The sequence below is a fragment of the Mustela lutreola genome, chromosome 4 (assembly GCF_030435805.1).
Source record: "Mustela lutreola isolate mMusLut2 chromosome 4, mMusLut2.pri, whole genome shotgun sequence".
Lineage (NCBI taxonomy): Eukaryota > Metazoa > Chordata > Mammalia > Carnivora > Mustelidae > Mustela > Mustela lutreola.
Window position 1 is genome coordinate 53,298,961 of NC_081293.1, and position 19,582 is coordinate 53,318,542.

The 19,582-nt window shown below is 38.6% G+C and overlaps 1 protein-coding gene across 7 annotated transcripts in view; it reads right to left on the bottom strand.

Annotated features, from left to right (window-relative positions):
* FAM149B1 (family with sequence similarity 149 member B1) overlaps positions 1 to 19,582 on the bottom strand; it is a 79,358-nt gene that overhangs the window by 6,201 nt on the left and 53,575 nt on the right. For 6 of the 7 annotated variants that reach the window (XM_059169948.1, XM_059169950.1, XM_059169953.1 and 3 more), the window contains 5 exons: positions 9,203 to 9,327; positions 7,002 to 7,108; positions 3,953 to 4,177; positions 1,734 to 1,854; positions 1,376 to 1,501 (listed from right to left, as the gene is read on the bottom strand). In XM_059169948.1, the coding sequence (XP_059025931.1) occupies positions 1,376 to 1,501; positions 1,734 to 1,854; positions 3,953 to 4,177; positions 7,002 to 7,108; positions 9,203 to 9,327 (704 nt within the window). The remainder of the gene's footprint in view (positions 1 to 1,375; positions 1,502 to 1,733; positions 1,855 to 3,952; positions 4,178 to 7,001; positions 7,109 to 9,202; positions 9,328 to 19,582) is intronic. The other variant, XM_059169952.1, reaches the window with a different exon arrangement.

The following is a 19,582-nucleotide window of genomic DNA, read 5'->3' on the forward strand; positions in this document are numbered from 1 at the left end:
AAATTATGAGATGATTAAAAGAGGTTTTCAGACTTTCTAGGATTCACATGGAGTAAGAATCAGCAATGCTCGTGTTTCCCTTAAGCTCCTGTTTTAGTGAATCTCTCCCTAAGTAAAGCATCTTGAGGTTTGTTGAGTTGAATAGTGTCCCCCATCCCCTACCCCCGCCAAAATTTGTCTGCCTGGAACCCGTAAATATGACTTTATTTGGAAATAGGATCTTTGCAGATGTAGTCAAGATAAGATGAGGTCATATTATGTTAGGGTCAGTCATAAATTCAGTGATGCAAATCTTTATAAGAGGGGAATTTGGACACAGAGACACGCAGGGAAGAAGGCTGTTTGAAGGCAGAGGCGGAAATTGGGACTGATGTGGCTGCAAACCAAGGAGTACCAAGAATTGCTGGCGACCACCAGTCAAGAAGAGATAAAAAAAAATCCTTCCTTACAGCTTGGAGAGGAAACATGGTTCTGCCGACACCTTGACTGGACTTCTAAGCTCTAGAACTGATAGAATAAATTTCTGTTGTTTTAAGCCACCCAGTCTGTGGTGATTCGTTATGGTAGCCCTAGGAGACTAATAGACCGTCTCATTAATTTGTTCTCACCGCTCTTTTAGTGGAGAATTGTATATTGCTTGAGGCTGATACAAGGCTTCTAAGTCTTGTATCTGATATAAGGCTTACAAGTGGGCTTCAGATATCACCATCCTGAAAAGTGGCATAGGATTTGAGGCCCCTGGCTCCTGGACACTGCATGTGGCTCCAGTTCCCCAGGCTCTTCAAACGCTCTTGCCACAAAGCAGATGTGGTGGGGCTGAGTGGCTGGCCTACAACTAGGTAAGGTCAGTGCAGGACCTCCAACCTCCCAACTAAGCTTTTTCTAGTACTTGCTTAAGACTAAAAGGGCCAGTAAATGCACATTAAATGGTAAGGTGATGTGAGCAGCTCAATACCAATTTAAAAAAATGTCATGACTTGCCATCCATCAGTCCACATCATAATCTGATAGCACTTTTTGGTGTAACTCCCTAAGAGCAGTGTGAGAGGAGTTCTGCTGATTTGATGTATTGGAGTTTAACATTTTTTTGCTTATTCTCAGAAATATCCAATAATTTAATATTTAACGTTTAAATTGTTTAAAATTTGTGACTTACGTATAAAGCATTTTACCTTATTACCTTTTTAAATTCTTTTTGAGTGTCAGAGGCCAGTTAGAATTTCAATAAAATGTACTTACAACACTTATTTTTATGGTCAAGAGCCTCCGCTTTTATTCTTGGAGTTGATTAAGGGACCATGTGAAATTTTAAGTCTGCCAAACTAGTTTTTTTCTTTCCCCAACTGTCAAGACCACAGAGGAAGTATGTCACTACCAAAAATGATTGAGTTGTGTTGGGCCTGGAGAAGAAGTCTGGTAGAAGGAGCCTCTCCTGGGGCTGCTGATGGTTAGGCTCATCCACCACCGCACTTCGAGCTCTACTGGAGTCGCCGTGGGTTTTCTGCAGGGAAGGCAAGAATTACAGAAACTGTTAAATCAGTTTGTAGTGCATCAACCCAAGTAGGTATGGTAACTGTAGGCCAAGCAGCTCCAGTTCCGTTGTCATAAAGTTAGGATTCAGTTTGTACTCTTGACAAAATACAGTATAAGTTAATTCCAGAACAGGGGTCCTGCAGAATTACTGCCCATGAGGTTTTATAAGCGCATGGAAAGGCAACAGGAGAAAGACATACCATTTGCCTTTGTGGCCCCACGGTGCTCAAGTGTTCCACGTCAGCTGTGCCAATAGGGGGCAGCAGATTGTTTCGGCTCAGGGGCATTGGTGAGGGAGAGAGCGAGTCAGCGGCTACTGGGCTGCAGATCCCACCAGCGAACATCAAGATATGAAAGGATAAAGTTATAACAATACAAGCAAACTGATTAGAATCAAATAAATGAGGGATATGAGTTTAATGTCATGCATAGAATGCTTCCTATGTTTTTAAGTAAAGCAATCTCAGTGAAAGGATTTTGGAAAATCAAGAGTTGAGGGATTGGTTTAAATAATATTTTCTGATTTGGGTTGAAACTTTATCCTGAGCACACAGCAGAAGTGGACCCTTTGTCTCACAGAGAGCTGGTGTTATACTATTTTGGTGTTAACCTATTACGGATTTGTAATTTCACATCTGGTGGAATTCACAGTTCTGGGTCTTGTGGTTGTCCTTTTCACTAATACCAGTAGTCCTTCCTTATCCATTGTTTTGTTTTCCATGATTTCAGTTACCCATGGTCACTGGGGTCCAGAAGTACACGATCCTCATTCTGATGTATTGTCAGAAGGTCACTGTAGCCTAATGCTGCCTCATAGTGCCTCCATTGTTAACCTCACTTCATCTCATCACGTAGACATTCTGTCATCTCACATCATCACAAGAAGGATGAGTGTAATACGGTGAAATATGAGACATTCACATAGATTTTATTCCAGTATACTATTATAATTGTTCCACTTTATTATTAGTTACTGTTAATCTCCTACCATACCTAATTTAGAGGTTAGATTTTATCACAGGTACATATGTATAAGAAAAAAACATAGTATATATAAGGTTTGGTACTATCTGCAGTTTCAGCCTCCATAGGGGGTCTTGGGACATATCCCCTGTGGATAAGGGGGGGACTACTGTAATTATAAGTGCCAGGTAAATTTCTTAAACTTTTCTTCCATGGCATTTCCAGCAGTTTTTTAGCATTTCTCATACTCAAGACAGTACCTGGAAATCAATGATACTTTCATGTCCCAGAAGAAACAAAGTAACTTGTTTCCACTTTGAAGAAATTGTCAGAAGGTATGAGGATTAATTATGCCTCAAGAACACTCATCCTCCAGACGCCTGGGTGGCTCAGTTGGTTGGGCAGCTGCCTTCGGCTCAGGTCATGATCCCAGCGTCCTGGGATCGAGTCCCACATCGGGCTCCTTGCTCGGCAGGGAGCCTGCTTCTCCCTCTGCCTCTGCCTGCCATTCTGTCTGCCTGTGCTCGCTCTCCCCCACCCCTCTCTCTCTGGTAAATAAATAAAATCTTAAAAAAAAACCAAAAAACACTCATCCTCAATTGAGTGAATCTATATCAATACCAGCATCAACACAGTAAAATAGTGGGTAGGTGAGAAGAACTCTAGTGTCCTGATAAAGATTTTTGGGCATTACAGGCATCTCTTTTAGTGAATCTATTGGGATAAATTAAAAATTGAAGTCAAATAACATGTTGGGAAGGAAGTGTAAGGACATCCATAATTTAGAAGCTGAATTCAAAACATAGTTACAGCCATATTATCTTATACCCTTGGTTATAGTCTTAGACTCAAACATCCTAAGATGTTTTGTGAGTCAACAACTAATGAAAGGATTTTATAAAAAGTAGGCTTCTAAGTGTTTTTTGCATGACAAAGCTCAGAGTGAATTAAGGGTGGGAAAAGGAAAAAAGAATATGGTTAGTGTTATTTCCTAGGAAGTGCCAAGGTATATTTTGCCTGGTATATAGACAAGTACTTATCTTAAGTTAAAACGTTATCATTTGTCAATGGAATAAGCAGATCCCAGTGGTACAGAAAAATATTAAAGGAGAGTTAACTTATTTTGGGATGAATTTCACTGAGCACTGAGGAAAGTGTTTGATAAGATACGTAGATCTTATTTCTTCGATAAGTGTCACTGAAGTATTCTAGCCGACATCTTATTGTAGAAGTAAATAGCTAAATCAACACATCTAATACCTGAATTTTATTGAGATTTAACCACATTTCTTTCTCTGTTGGATTTAAAGCAGTGTGTATACAGTCCATCCTGAGAATATCTAATGACTAGTTTCTAGGCATGTATTTCAACTTTACGTTTAAATTCATTCTCTATATAAAATTATTCTTCATTAGTTTTACCACAGTTTCCCCAAATTCTGCTTTTGAAACCTACACTCGGGATCCTCTGAGTATTTCTTCCACAGGTCTTGGCGTTCCAGCGCGTGAATGGCTTGTGCCGATGGGATGAAGGGTACGTGGTGGGGGATTGCGTCTCCTGGCAGACTGTACTGTGTATGATAGAGCTGATGTACTAAGCTCCAGGGCTCGATTTGGCCAATTTCGAGTTGAAAGAATGGTACTGGATCCAGGTCTCATAAGTAACTTGTCATCAAGATCTCTAGTGGCCAAATTAGAAACCCACAATGAAATCAACATTGCTCTGTATAGGGAAACAAGACTCAAAGGCTTAGGCTATAAAATATATTCAAGGGAGGAAAAAGCAAAAGTAAATAACCTAATTTATATGAATCACATAATCTAGCCTCAGACATGAGAACATGTTCTTAAAAGGACTGCATTTTAGCCATACAGGTAATTTACTAGAATGGAGACTTGGGGGAGCCTGGGTGGCTCATTTGGCTAAGTGACTGCCTTTCGCTCAGGTCATGATCCTGGAGTCCCGAGATGGAGACACGCATCAGGCGCCCAGCTCCACAGGGAGTCTGCTTCTCCCTCTGACCTTCTGACCTTCTCCCCTCTCATGCTCTCTCTCTCTCAATCAAATAAATAAATAAAATCTTAAAAAAAGAAAGAAAGAAAAAAGAATGGAGACTTGGGAAAGCAAGTCCATTATTCACCTTCCATGACAGTCACTTCTTCAGTTACAGTGAAGGCTGACTTGAAGATTCCCTGCTCTGGAGTGCTTCCTGAAAGTTGACCCCAGGGACTGAAATTCCTACCATATTGGAAGCCTTCTTTGTGCTGAAGGAAAGACTTAGTTGAAAGGCAAATAATTACTGCTTAGGAGCAGTGTGACACCAGCGAGGCTCCCACATGAAGATTAAAATGCTGAGCTCATTGGAGCCTGAGGGGGCGGGGTGTGTTTGGTTCCTTGGAAAGCTGGAGCAGGCAAACCATCTAGAGCCTCATGCTGCACAGGGCACTGGGGCTACTGTAGGTCCCTGTCTGCACAAACAACTAAAGTACAACACTTTCCTATAAGTACTCTGATAAGTAGAATACTATGCCCAAATAGTTAAGGAACTTACTCTGCCCTACAGATTCCAGTTTTTGTTTTTGTTTTGTTTTTTTAAGTGGGTACAATACTTGTAAGACACCTGAGAGACACTATTTGGACAAGGAAATGGAGGGAAAGAGAATTAAGCTTAAGAATTAAGCTCTGCCACATGCTCTTTTGGCTTTCAGCAAGTTCTTCAAACGTTGAGGCCACTTTGCTATCCTGTAGTGCAAAATATACCTCAGTGTTTGGAGGCGAATACCCACCAAGAAATGGAGCTAAACCTTGAGCATTACTCACAAGAGATTGTGCTGGTCTTCCTGCCGTCATAACCATTAATAGCCTTTTCTTTACACACCTTAACTGCTTCTTGTGACAGAAGCTTTAGCTGCTTCCTGCTTACCTTTGTCTTCTGAACTACTCATTCATTATTCTGGATTCAGTTATCACCTTTAGCCTTGTAACTTCTAGATCAACCTCCAAATCTGACCTTTTCCATATTTTCGGTGAGATGGCTTGGCATTATAAACTCAACATGCCCCAAACCAAATTTATCTTTACCCCACAACAAACTTCCCTTGAGCTTTGAAATCTCAGAGTTGACTTTGGTTCCTCTATTTATATACAATCTGATTTCTTTTGCAATATCTCCTAAAATATTACATTCCTTTATCCTTTGGGACAACCCTGAATATAGACTATTAGTAGCTTATAGTTGAACTATATTAGAATCTTTACCTTCAGTTCCTCCTGCTTCAATTGAGTCTATGTTCTTCCACTGTAAAATCTATTTTTCAGATTCCTGACTTAAACTGTGTGCCCCCCAAGTGAAATTCATATGTTGGTGGGAGTGTCAAATGGCATACTTAATTTGGGAAACTTTATGGCAGTTTCTTACAAAGCTAAACATACACTTATCTATCCTATGACAATCTCTACATATTGATTCAAGAAAAATAGACCAGGGGCGCCTGGGTGGCTCAGTGGGTTAAAGCCTCTGCCTTCGGCTTAGGTCATGATCCCAGGGTCCTGGGATTGAGCCCTGCATCGGGCTCTCTGCTCATCAGGGAGCCTGCTTGCTCTTCTCTCTCTCTCTCTCTGCCTGTCTGTCTGCCTGATTGTGTCAAATAAATAAATAAATAAAATCTTAAAAAAAAGAAAAGAAAAAGAAAAATAGACCATAGGTCCACAAAAAATACCTGCGCAAGAATGTTTATGGTGCCTTTGCATAAGAGCCGTAACCTGGAAACACCCCATATGTTCATTAGCAGAAGAGTAGAAAACAAATTGTAGTGTATTCTTACAATAGAATATGACTTAGCAATAAAAGAAGGTCACGTGCAACAATATGAATGGATCTCAAAAACATGGCATTCAGAACCTTCTAGTCTGGTCATAGCCTTCATTAATTTCATAGTCTTCTTCCTCGTGAATCACACCATGATCTATTTTAATTCTAGAAGATTGTCAGTGATCTTTAGTCAGAAGCATTAAAATTCTGACCTATCCCTTTTCTTAGTATAGCAAAACCGGTCTGCTTTCCCTTCTAAATAGTTTTGTATTTTTTGTCTCCAGACCTTTTCCTACACTATTCCTCCTACCTAGAATAGTCTTGTTGCTCTTCTCTGCTTATCCCAACTCTCATCTTTGACGGAAAAGTTTATACTAGAGTTAGCCACCCAAATGCCCCCCTTCTTTGGGACTGTCATGCATTCACTCTGAGTACCACACCCTTGACATTCAGTCACAACAATGCCCTATATGGTTAAGGCTCTTTTTACCCACATGTGTCTTCTCTTTCCAGTTACATTATCAGCTCCTTGAGGGTGGAAACCATTTCCCTTGGATGTTTTTACTCCCCATATGTCTCTGGTTGTTTGGTGGGTACTCAATATATGCATGATGATTGACTGATTTAGCTTTCCTTTTATTTCTCAGTGATCTAGGTAAATTTTAGAGTCTATTAAAATTTTACACTTCTTACAGTAGCTTGTCCATTAGGGAGAGATTTCTTGGCTGTAGAGGCATCCCATGAACCAAGAGACCATTCATATTTGGCTGATGACCACTTGCTGCTTGACAGAGATTCATCTATATGTCAAAAGAAAATGTTACTTGTTATTGGTTAGTGAAGACATTTGCTGTGTTTCCCAACTTTGCCAAAACTTAATATTTTCAAATTAGATAGTCTGTGCATTTTTCTCCTATGCCTTAACTTTTATAACGTCTTTGGCCAGTAGCTGAGCTGGGGCTTCAAGTCCACTGTTAAGATGACAAGTCAGACTCCTTTTCTCTTCATTTCTAAATGACAGCAGGTAGGGGAAGTCTGATCAACTGAGATGAAAGCAGTTAACAGCCACTCAGGGGAGCGAGAACTCCATTACTATCATTATTTATGCTAGAAAAGAAAACCTAAGAAGAAAAAATACGGAACAAATATAGAAAAAATTAAGAGTAAACTCTGATATAATCTCTTTCACCATCAAACAGTCTTATGCTCTGCACAAACTAATCCCTTATCTTTCACTACCCCTGGGGCAGTCAGCTATCAGTAATAACCTAAATTCTGAATACTGTAACTAGCAAGAGTTCTCACATTAGCAGGATTTAATCTTCCATGGACTGACATTGCCACCTTGGAGTGCTGTTAATTTTCTCTGTCAGGTCATCAGTTCAGTGTGCTTTCTGGCCAGCTCCTCTGCCACAGCATGCATTTGCCTCCTACTTTCTCTCAGGAATATGTGAATTAATGCTTTTTCCTTGATCATTTCCTTGGTCATTCCTTCTTTTTCCTTAGCCAGGAACATTTAAGTTAATTATGCCTAACTACCTGACCCATAGTCAGACCACTTCGGCATGTTAGAAGTATTTTATTACCATGAAAGGAACATTAGTTCACCTGGTTAATCCTCCAGTTTGGTAAGATATGGATGGGCCTTGCTGATTTTATTTTTAAATAACCCATTTGTAAATCCAGTAGCAGAATATCAGGCCAGTAAACCAACAAAGCAAATACTAAGTCTGGTAGTGAAACCCAGGGTGGATGAGCGTGGCTCAAGGATTACAATCCCCCTGCAGCGCCCCCATCCCGTTTTGGTTTTTTGTTTTTGGCCAGAAGTAACACTGGAAAACTATCATGTAGCAACTAGATAAATCATAACACAGGGATGAGACCAGGCTCATTAGCCTTCTGTAAGAAATGACCATGTTTATGCTTGTCCACAGACTTCACTGGGACCACTTGTTCCTTACTTTGGTTTGCCTTTTACACCTCAGTTATTAGCCAGTCCTAAACATGCAAAAGGCAGAAAAGTCAACAGATTCAAATATCAAAAATAAAAACCAGGTAGGCTGAGATAAAAGAAAAGGGAGTCAAATGGAGAAATTCAAAGGATAGGATGTTAAGGCCACAGAACATCTGAGATTGGTCCCCCTTTCTGTCATATCCTTTATTCTTCCCAGATAGAATTGGGCTAACCACATAGCTGATTATACATTGCATAACTTATGGATGACCTTAAAAGAGAGGGGACTGAGGGGTACCTGGGTGGCTCAGTTGGTTAAGCATCTGCCATTGGCTCAGGTCACCATCCGAGGATTCTGGGATGAAGCCCCTGCGTTGGGCTCCCTGCTCAGCGAGGAGCCTGTTTCTCCTCCTCCCTCTCACTCTCCCCCTGCTCACGCTCTCTCTCTCAAATAAATAAATAAATCTTAAATAAAATATTTTTTAAAAGAGGCCATTTGTTTAAAAAAAAAAAAAAGCTGACCAGAAATGATCAATCCTAATTTGCTACTAATTTTTTAAAAATTTCTTTTAGAGCGCATGTGTGCACGCACAGGGAGAGCTGGAGGAAGGGGAGGGGCAGAGAGGAAGGAGAGAAAGAATCTTAAGCAGGCTCCAGGTCCAGTGCAGAAACTGCCCCAGAGCTTGATCTCACCGCCCTGAGATCATGACCTGAGTCAAAATCAAGAGTGGGACCAACTGAGGCACCCAGGTGTCCCATTATTAATTTTTTAAACTTAAACTTATCAATGCAAAGAGTCACTGGCTTATTGTGATAAACACATAGCTTTACTGAAAAAAACTGAGTCATAGATAATAAAATTAAGGCAAATAACTCTGAGCAAGCTTCTTCTGGCAAGAACAGCCCTAGGTTCTCCAGTACATTCCTGTGTAGAGCTTACTGGATTTGAGGTGATGGATGGCACCTTCAACTGTGGCACTCGAGGTAACACCAAAGGTTGTGGTTCACTCAGCACGCAGGGGCTTTCTGAAGCTGGTCTGGTGATTGCAACATTACTCTCATCATCTGAGCAAAGGAACAGAATCTATTATCCATGGATATCTTCAGACCCACAGCAAAACAGTAAAAAAAATCTTCCCCAAGAATTCCTAATCTCAAACTAGGCTTCACTCATTTTTGCAGCCTAATTTCATACCACCTGCATGTTTAAAACAACAACAACAAACAGCCTTAAGTTAAGAAGTTAGTTTAGGGGACGCCTGGGTGGCTCAGTTGGTTGGATGACTGCCTTCGTCTCAGGTCATGATCCTGGAGTCCCGGGATCGAGTCCCGCATCGGGCTCCCAGCTCCGTGGGGAGTCTGCTTCTCTCTCTGACCTTCTCCTCGCTCATGCTCTCTCTCACTGTCTCTCTCTCAAGTAAATAAATAAAATCTTAAAAAAAAAAAAAAAAGAAGTTAGTTTAGAATGTTTTCCCAGGCTGATGATGCCTATTGGTACCCGGCAGAAGGAAAAACAAAGATCTTTAGGGCAAAGATATCCAATAGAACACTTGGGGTTAATGGAAATGTTCTACAGATGAACTAATGTAATGTGTGCATGCACACATGTGGCCACATGTGGCTCTAGAGCCCTTAAAGTCTGGCTAGTGTTACTGAGCAACAGACTTTTAAAGTCTTGTTAATTTTAACAAATTAAAATTTAAATGGCCAAGCAGATTTAGAAAAGGAAAAAAAAAACGCAAAGGAGAACTAAAATTAAAAACAGCAGAATTAATAGATTCAGATATCTGTTGCTGAAGACAATTTGTGAGCTGGAAGAAAAAGATGTCAAGAACTAATTCTGAATTCAGTGCAGAGGAAAGGAGATGAAAAATATGAACTGTACTCTAAAAAGTTAGTTTTACTATATGGAAACTATACCTTGTTTTAAAAATGGACAAATAAAATGACAGCGAAATATTTAAACTATCCATTGATAGTTAAACACTGATCAGGATACTGATGTGATTGTCAATACAGGAACTGTTAGTGGGCGTAGGGCGTATAGAACTGGCACAGTCTTGTTGGATAATTTGGTGTGATCTCTAGTAAACTGAAGATGTATATTCCCTATGACCCAGCAACTCTATTCCTTGGTATATACCCTAGAGGGAATCTTTTTTTTAAAAATTTTTTATTTTTTCAGTGTAACAGTATTCATTATTTTTGCGCCACACCCAGTGCTCCATGCAATCCGTGCCCTCTCCAATACCCACCACCTGGATCCCCCAACCTCCCACCCCCCACCCCTTCAAAACCCTAGAGGGAATCTTGCACGTGTGTACCAAGAGAAATGTTTAAGATAGTTTAAGGCAGGGGGCGGCTGAGTGGCTCAGTGGATTAGGCCTCTGCCTTCAGCTCGGGTCATGATCTCAGGGTCCTGGGATTGACCCCCGCATTGGGCTCTCTGCTCAGCAGGAGCCTGCTTCCCCCTCTCTCTCTGCCTGCCTCTCTGCTTATTTGTGACCTCTCTCTCTCTGTCAAGTAAAAAAAAAAAAAAAAAAATTCATTTAAGGCATCATTGGTCATAACTGCAAAACACTGGACCTGGGGATTTGAGCACTTCTTACCATCAGTTATGGCTCCAAAACTCAACTCAAGATGAGGAATCATGTTTCTGAGCAGAATTAATATTCATTCTGGGTCTTCATTGTTTTTAAATCACTTTCATTATCATCATTTGGTTTACAATAATATACTGTGGTTTCCTTCAGAGAAACTATATCTTGACAATAATGTCCAGTGAAGCTTGTTTCCTCATTAGCAAATTAGGACTAATAGTAAAAATAATTATCCTTTTTAATTATATTATGTTTTTATTTTAAAATATGTTTTTGTAATTTTGATTTTAAAACTAGTCTTATTAAAAGTTTAAAAAGACCATTAAAATAAGCTAGAAAAATATTTATATTTTCTTAGCGTTGTATATATGTCTGGGTTACAGTTGACAAACCTTAATATACCACAAGTTGTCACATGATCCTATGTAGTTTGATTTTGTTTCTCATGTAGGAGTAGAAAAAATTGCTTTAGTAGCAGGGATAAGTTTGTACCAGCACCCACAGGTTGGCTCTGGGAGCAGCTAGCCAACTGGTCCACACCAAAGCCAAAAACCCAAGAGTTCTCTTTTAGGAACTATTGTCTATGCTTTAATTTAATGTAACCCATTTATTCCTTATACAACCCTATATTAGTATTGTATTGTTCTATAGATTAAAAAAAAAAACAAAACTGAATCACAGTGAGTTTAAGAAACTTGCATAGGGTATAAAGTTAGTGTCAGAGCCAGAGCTAAATCCAGGTTTGTCTGGTAACAAACTGCTTTTAACCATTATAGGATAAGACTTCTCACAGGGATAAAATGGACCAAATATGATCCATTACCTGTTTATCTTATTGCAGTAAAACATGTGTAACACAAAATTTACCATTTTAACCATTTTAAAGTGTACATTTCAGTGGCAGTAAGTACATGCATAATGCGCAGTCATCATCACTGGTTCCACAAGTTTTTCATCACCTCAAAGAGAAATCTCATGTCCATTACTATTGCTAGTTTATATAAATAAAGTTGCAACAGTACTTTATTTTCACTGCTGCATAATACTGTCTTGTATGAATGTATCACACTGTAGTGCTGTGGGACATTTGGGTAGTTGCAAGTTTTTATTTTCTAGCATGTGGTGCTATTATAGACATTCTTATGTATGTTTTAGTGAGCATATATAGTGCATTCGGGGAGATGTACATAACCACCACATTCTCTCATTCTCATATTGTTTATGGCCGCTTTCAAGGGCAGAGTTGAGTAACTGCAACAGACTGGATGACTGACAAGGACTGGCTCTTACACACAAAGTTTGGTGACTTCTCTTTTAGGGGGTCAACTCACTAAATAATCAGTCCACTAAACCACTTAGAGATCCTCCAGCTCCATTTCAAGATCAGTTTCTTGAAGTTGGACTTGATACTGAAAATTGAAGGAGTTCCTTTATTTACCACCAGTAGTGTTTTTTATTACAGCAGTTCAGATTTAACTATGGACTTTATCATTTATCTGTTATTTCCAAAAACTTAAACTCATATGATATAAATCAGGGTTTTTAAAAAAAAAGATTTTATTTATTTATTTGACAGAAAGCACACAAGCAGAGGGAGGGACAGGCAGAGGGAGAGGGAGAAGCATGCTCTCCACTGAGCAGGGACCCTTATGCAGAACTTGATCCCAGGGCCCTGGGATCATGGTCTGAACCAAAGGCAGATGCTTAACGCACTGAGCCACCCAGGCAGCCCTAAACCAGTTAATTTTTAAAGGGTTTTAATTCTCGGGGCACCTGGGTGGCTCAGTGGGTTAAAGCCTCTGCCTTCAGATTGGGTCATGATCTCAGCATCCTGGGATCGAGCCCTGCATCAGGCTCTCTGCTCAGCGGGGAACCTGCTTCCCTTCCTCTTTATCTGCCTGCCTCTCTGCCTATTTGTGATCTCTGTCTGTCAAATAAATAAATAAAATCTTTAAAAAAAAATAAAGGGTATTCTGTTTTCCAATTCCAGCTTTATTTATTTATAAGATTTTATTTATTTATTTATTCATATATATGAGGGGGGGAAGGGGCAGAGGGAGAGGAAGAGAGAAAATCCTAAGAAGACCCCCTGCTGAGTACACAGCTCCACATGGGGCTCAATCCCACAACCCTGAGATCATGACCTGAGCTGAAATCAACAGTTGGATGCTTAACAGACTGAGCCATTCAGGTGCCCCTCCAATTCCAGCTTTAAAGGAGAACTTGACATGCATACAACAGAGTGGCTTAAAGAAGAGCCCACATAGACAGGATCAAATGTAGCAAACGTGGAGGAACTGAAACTCTCATACAATACTGAAGAGTGTAAATGGGTGCAACCACCTTGGAAATTTTTTGACAGTCCCCACTGAAGTTGTAATAGCATACCTTATGACCTAGCGGTGCTACTCCCTAGTACATATGTTCACCAAAAGACATGTACAAGAACATTCCTGACAACACCGTATGCTTTCAAATATTAACTGCAAACTGGGGCACCTGGTTGGCTCAGCGGGTTAAGCCTCTGCCTTCCGCTCAGGTCATGATCTCAGGGTCCTGGGATCAAGTCCCACATCGGGCTCTCTGCTCAGCGGAGAGCCTGCTTTCTCCTCTCTCTCTCTCTCTCTCTCTCTCTCTGCCTGCTTCTCTGCCTACTTGTGATCTCTCTCTGTCAAATAAATAAATAAAATCTTAAAAAAAAAAAACAACAACTGCAAACTACTCAAATATCCATTAACAGTAAAATGTGATCTAGCCATATGATAGAATATAACAACAAAACTATTATTCCAAGCAAAAGAGTTGAAACTAACAATGTTGAGTTTAAAAAGACAAATATAAAATGGTATATACTATAGGAATCCACTCTTATAAGTTAGGCTAGGGTTACTCTTAGGGTTGGAGGAGTTCAGTGACTGAAAGAAAGCATGAGAGGGGTTTATGAAGTGTTGGTAATATTCTGTTCTTGGTCTGGTTGCTGGTCATACGTGTAGATTCATTTTTTAAAATTGAAACCTATTTAACATTAGTTTCAGGTGCACAGCACAATGATTTGACAATTATGTACATTTCAAAATGCTCAGTGCAGTAAGTGTAGTTACCATCTCTGACCATACAAAGTTACTACATTATTATTGACTATGCTCCCTATGCTGCGCTTTTCATCCGATGACTTACTTCTTTTATAACTGGCAGTTTGTATCTCTTATTCCCCTTCACCATTTCACCTATCACCCCCCACCCTCCCCTCTGGCAACAACTAGTTTGCTTTCTATGAGTCTGTTTCTATTTTTCATGTTCGTTCCTTTGCTTTTTTAGATTACTTGTATAAGTGAAATCATGGTATTTATATTTTTCTATCTTATTTCATTTAACATAATACTTCTTAAGACCATCCATGTTGTTGGGAATGGCAAGATTTCATTTTTTATGGCTGAGTAGTACTCCACTGTGTATATATATCACATCTTTACCCATTCCTCTATCAGTGAACACTTAGGCTGCTTCCACATCTTGGCTGTTGTAAATCAATAATGCTGCAGTAAACATAGGCGTTCATATATCTTTTCAAATTAGGTATTTCTTTCCTTTCACTAAATCTCCAGAAGTGAAATTATGGGATTGTATGATACTTAATTTTTAATTTTTTGAGGAACATCCATACTCTTTTCCGTAGTGACTACAGCAATTTACATTCTCACCAATAGTGCATAAAAGTTTCCTTTTTTCACATCCTTGTCAACACATCATAGTTCTTGTCTTTTTTTTTTTTTTTTAAGTAAGTTCTATGCTCATCATGGGGCTTGAACTCATGACCCTAAGATCAAGAGTCACACGCTCTACTGACTGAGCCAGACAGATTCCCCAGTTCTTGTCTTTTTGATATTGGTCATCTGACTGGTGTGAGGTCTCCTTGTGGTTTTGATTTGAATTTTCCTGATGATTAGTGATGCTGAGCATCTTTTCATATGTCTTTGGCCATCAGTATGTCTTCTTTGGAAAAATGTTTATTCAGATCTTCTGCCCATTTTTAAATCACATCATTTGGTATTGAGTTGTATGAGTTCTTTATATATTTCACATATTAATCTCTTACTGAATATCATTTGGTAATATCTTCTCCTATTCAGTAGGTTACCTTTTCTTTCTTTTTTTTTAATGATTCCCTTCACTGTGCAAAAGTTTCTTAGTTTGATATAGTCCCAGTTGTTTTTAATTTTTGCTTTTGTTTTCCTTCTTGGGGAGACAGATCAAAAAATATTACTAAGGCTGATGTCCATGAGTTTATTTAAGGCTGATGTCCATGAGTTTATTACCTATATTTTCTTTTAGGAGTTTTATAATTTCAAGTGTTGTACTTAAGTCTTTAATCCATTCTGAGTTTATTTTTGTATATGCTGTAACTGGTCTGGTTTTAATCTTTCATTATAACTGTCCAGTTTTTCCAACACCATTTATTGAAGAGACTATCTTTTCCACATTGTATATTCTTGTTTCCTTTGTTGTAGATTAACTGACCATATATACATGGGTTTATTTTGGGGTTCTTAATTCTGTTTCATTGATCCATGTGTCTGCTTTTGTGACAGTATTATGTTTTGATTACTGTAGCTTTGTAGTATAGTTTGAATGATGAGATTGTGATACTTGCAACTTTTTCCTTTCTCAGGATTGCTTGGGATATTCAGGGCTTTCTGTGGTTCCATACAAATTTTACAATTTTTCATTCTAGTTCTATGAATAAGGCTTTTTTTAAAAATAGGGATTGCATTGAATCTGAAGATTACTTTGCATAATATGGATGTTTTAACAAAATTCTTCCAATCCATGAAGATGGTTTATCTTTCCATTTATATGTGTCATCTTCAATTTCTTTCATTAATGTCATACTTTTCAGAATACAAATCTTTCAGCTCCTTTATTAAATTTATTCCTATGTGGTTTTTTGTGTAAATAAGATTGTTGTTTTTTAATTTTTTATTTTTTCTAAACATATATTTTTATCCCCAGGAGTACAGGTCTGTGAATCGCCAGGTTTACACATTTCACAGCACTCACCAAAGCACATACCCTCCCCAATGTCCATAACCCCACCCCCCTTCTCCCAAACCCCCTCCCCTCAGCAACCCTCAGATTGTTTTCCTAATTTCTCATTCTCCTGTTTTGTTACTAGTGTACAGAAATGTAACAGATTTCTGCATATTGATTTTGTATCTTGCAACCTTAACTGAATTGATTTATTAGAACAGGTTTTCGCTGGAGTCTTTAGGTTTTTTTTTTTTTTTTTAATGTAATATGTCATCTGCAATCTGCAGTTTTCCTTCTTCCTTTCTGATTTGGATGCCTTTTTCCCCTGGTCTGATTGCTGTGGCTAGGGCTTCCAATACTATGTTAAATAAAGGTGGTGAGAGTAGACATCTTTGTTTTGTTTCTTTTATCTTAAAGGGAAAGTTTTCATGTTTTCACCATTGAGTATGATAGTAGCTGTGAGTTTGATATTTATCGTCTTTATTTTGTTAGGTATGTTTCTTCTATACCCATTTAGTTGAGAGTTTTTATCATGACTGGATGTTGGATTTTGTCAGATGCTTTTTCTGTATCTACTAGATGATCATGTGATTTTTATCCTTCATTTTGTCAAAATCCACATTGATTTGTGGATGTTGAACCATTCTTGCATCACTGGAATAAATCCCACTTGATCTTGGTGAATGACCCTTTTAACATAGTTTCTTAAATATTTATTTATTTATTTGGGGGAAGGACAGAAAGAGAGGGAGAGAATCTCAAGCAGAATCCCCACTGAGCATGGAGCCCAACACATGGCTCAGTCTCGCAACCCTGAGATCATGACCTGAGCTGAAATTAAGAATCAGCTGCTTACCTGACTGAGCCACCTAGGATCCCCTTTTAATATAATTTTAAGTTCCGTTTGCTGATATTTTGTTGAAGATTTTTGCACCTATGTTGATCAGGGATATTGGTCTGTGATTTATTTTTTATTTTTATTTTTTTGTAGTGTGTCTTGTTTTGGTATCAGGATAATGTTGATTTCATAGAATGAACTTGGAAGCATTCCTTCCTCTCCTATTTTTCAAGATAGTTTGAGGGGGATTTTTTAAAAGTTTATTTTATTTTATTTTATTTATTTATTTAATTTGAGTGAGAAAGAGTGAGCAGCAGGGGAGGGGGAAAGGAATAGTGAGAGAAAGTATCCCAAGCTGCCTCCATACCCAGTGCAGAGCTTGATGTGGGGCTTGATCCTATGACCTGGAAATCATGACCTGAGCCAAAATCGGGAGTCAGATGCTCAACTGACTAAGCCACATAGGTGCCCTGAGAGCAATAGGTTTTAACTTGTCTTTAAATGTTACCTAGAATTAAGCTGTGAAGCATCATGCCCTGGACTTTTCTTGGGAGATATTTTTGTTTGTTTGTTTGTTTGTTTTAGAGAGCTGCTGTTTATTTTTTTTTAAATTTAAAAAGATTTATTTATTTTAGAGAGAGCTTGAATAGGGGGGAGGGGCAGAGGGAGAGAGGGAATCCTCAAGCAGACTCCCACTGAGCATAGAGCCCAACGCAGGGCTCTATGAGCCCTATGAACCCAATGGATCCAATCCTGAGATCGTAACCTGAGCTGAAATCAAGAGTTAGATGCTTAACAAACTGAGTCACCCAGGCACCCCATCTTGAGAGTTTTTTGATTACCAATTTAAAATTTTGTCACTAGTAATTGATCTGTTCCAAGTTTTCTATTTCTTCCTGATTCAGAGAATTGTATATTTCTGGAAATTTACCCATCTCTTGTAGATTGTCCAATTTGTTGGTATGAACTTTTTTTTTTTTAAAGATTTTATTTATTTAACTTGACAGAGATAGAGAGACACAGTGAGAGAGGGAATACAAGCAGGGAGAGGAAGAGGGAGAAGCAGGCTTCCCACTGAGCAGGGAGCCTGATGTGGGGCTCAATCCCAGGACCCTAGGATCATGACCTGAGCTGAAGGCAGACACTTAATGACTGAGCCCCCCAGGTACCCCTGGCATGAACTTTTTGATAGCAGTCTCTTATAAGCTTCATATTTCTCTGATGTAGTTTGTGAGTTCTCTTTCAGTTCTGATTTTGAGTCCTCTTTTTTTCTTGATGAGTCTGGCTAACACTGTATCAATTTTATATTTTTTCCGTTTTATTTTTTCAGAAAAACAGCTCTTAGTTTCAGTGAACTTTTCATGATTTTTTTAGTCTCTACTTCATTTACTTCCACCCTGATCTTTATTATTTCCTTCTTTCTGCTAACTCTGGGCTTTGGTCTACTATTTCTAGTTCCCTTATGTAAATTTAGAATGAAACTTTTCTTGGTTTTTGGGGTATCCCTGTTTTGCTGTAACCTTCCTTCTTAGAATTGCCCTTGCTGTATCCCAAAGATTTTGAACTGTCCTGTTTCCACTATTATTTGTCTCCAGGCATTTTTTTAGTTCCTCTTTGATTTTTTCATTGACACATTGGCTATTTGGTAGTATGTTTATCATCTTCCATGTGTTCATATTTCTTCTAGTTTTCTTGTAACTGGTATCTCATTTCATACCATTGTGGTTGGAAAAGATACTTGATGTGATTTAAATATTTATTTGTTTATTTTAGAGAGGGAGGGAGAGAGTGAGCATGAGGTGGGGTGGGGCAGAGGAAAACAAGCAGACTCAGGGAGCCGGACTTGGGGCTTGATCCCAGGACCCTGAGATCATGACCTGAGCCAAAATCAGGACTCAGACACTTAAACAACTGAGCCACCCAGGTGCCCCTAATATGATTTAAATATTAAATTTATGGAGACTTGTTTTGTGGCCTAATATGTGGTCCATCCTGGAGAATGTTCCATATGTACTTGTTCTATGGATACTCTGCCATTTTTTGGATGGAAGGTTTTGTATATATCTGTTAACTCCATCCTGGGTAATATATCATTCAAAGATAATTTCCTTATTGATCTACTGTCTGAACGATCTATCTGTAATGTACATGGGGTGTTAAAGTTCCCTTCTATTATTGCATTACTGTTGATTTGTCCCTTTATGTTTGTTAATGTTTGCTTTATATATTTAGGTGCCTCTATGTTGGATGCATAGATACTTAGAACTGTTATATTCTCTTGTTGGATTGATCTCTTGATGGATTTATTATGTAATGCTTCTCTTTGTCTCTTATTAAAGTCTTTTAAAGTCTATTTTTTCTGATATAGGTATTAGTAGTCGAGCTTTCTTTTGGTTTCCATTTGAATGAAATATCTTTTCTCTACCCTTCACTTTACTCTGTGTCCTTATAACTGAAGTGAGTTTCTTTTAGGCAGCATAAAGATAGGCCTTGTTTTTTTATGCACTCACCTAATTTCTTTTCATTGGAGCATTTAGTCCACTCACATTTAAAGTAATTATTGATAAGTATGTACTTATTGTCATTTTGTTAACTGTTTTCTGGTTATTTTTGCATTATTCCCTGTTTCCTTCTTCTTTTATTATTTTAATCCATTGTGGTTTTATGACTTCCATTATTGTTATTTTTGGATTCCTTTCTCTTTTTTGTGTGTATATTGGTCAAAGGTTTTCAATGTGGTTACTATGAGGTTCATATATAATAACCTATGTATATACAGTAGTCTATATTAAGTTGATGTTTGCTTAAGTTTGAACACATTCTAAAAGGACTTGATTTTTACTCCATGTTTTAT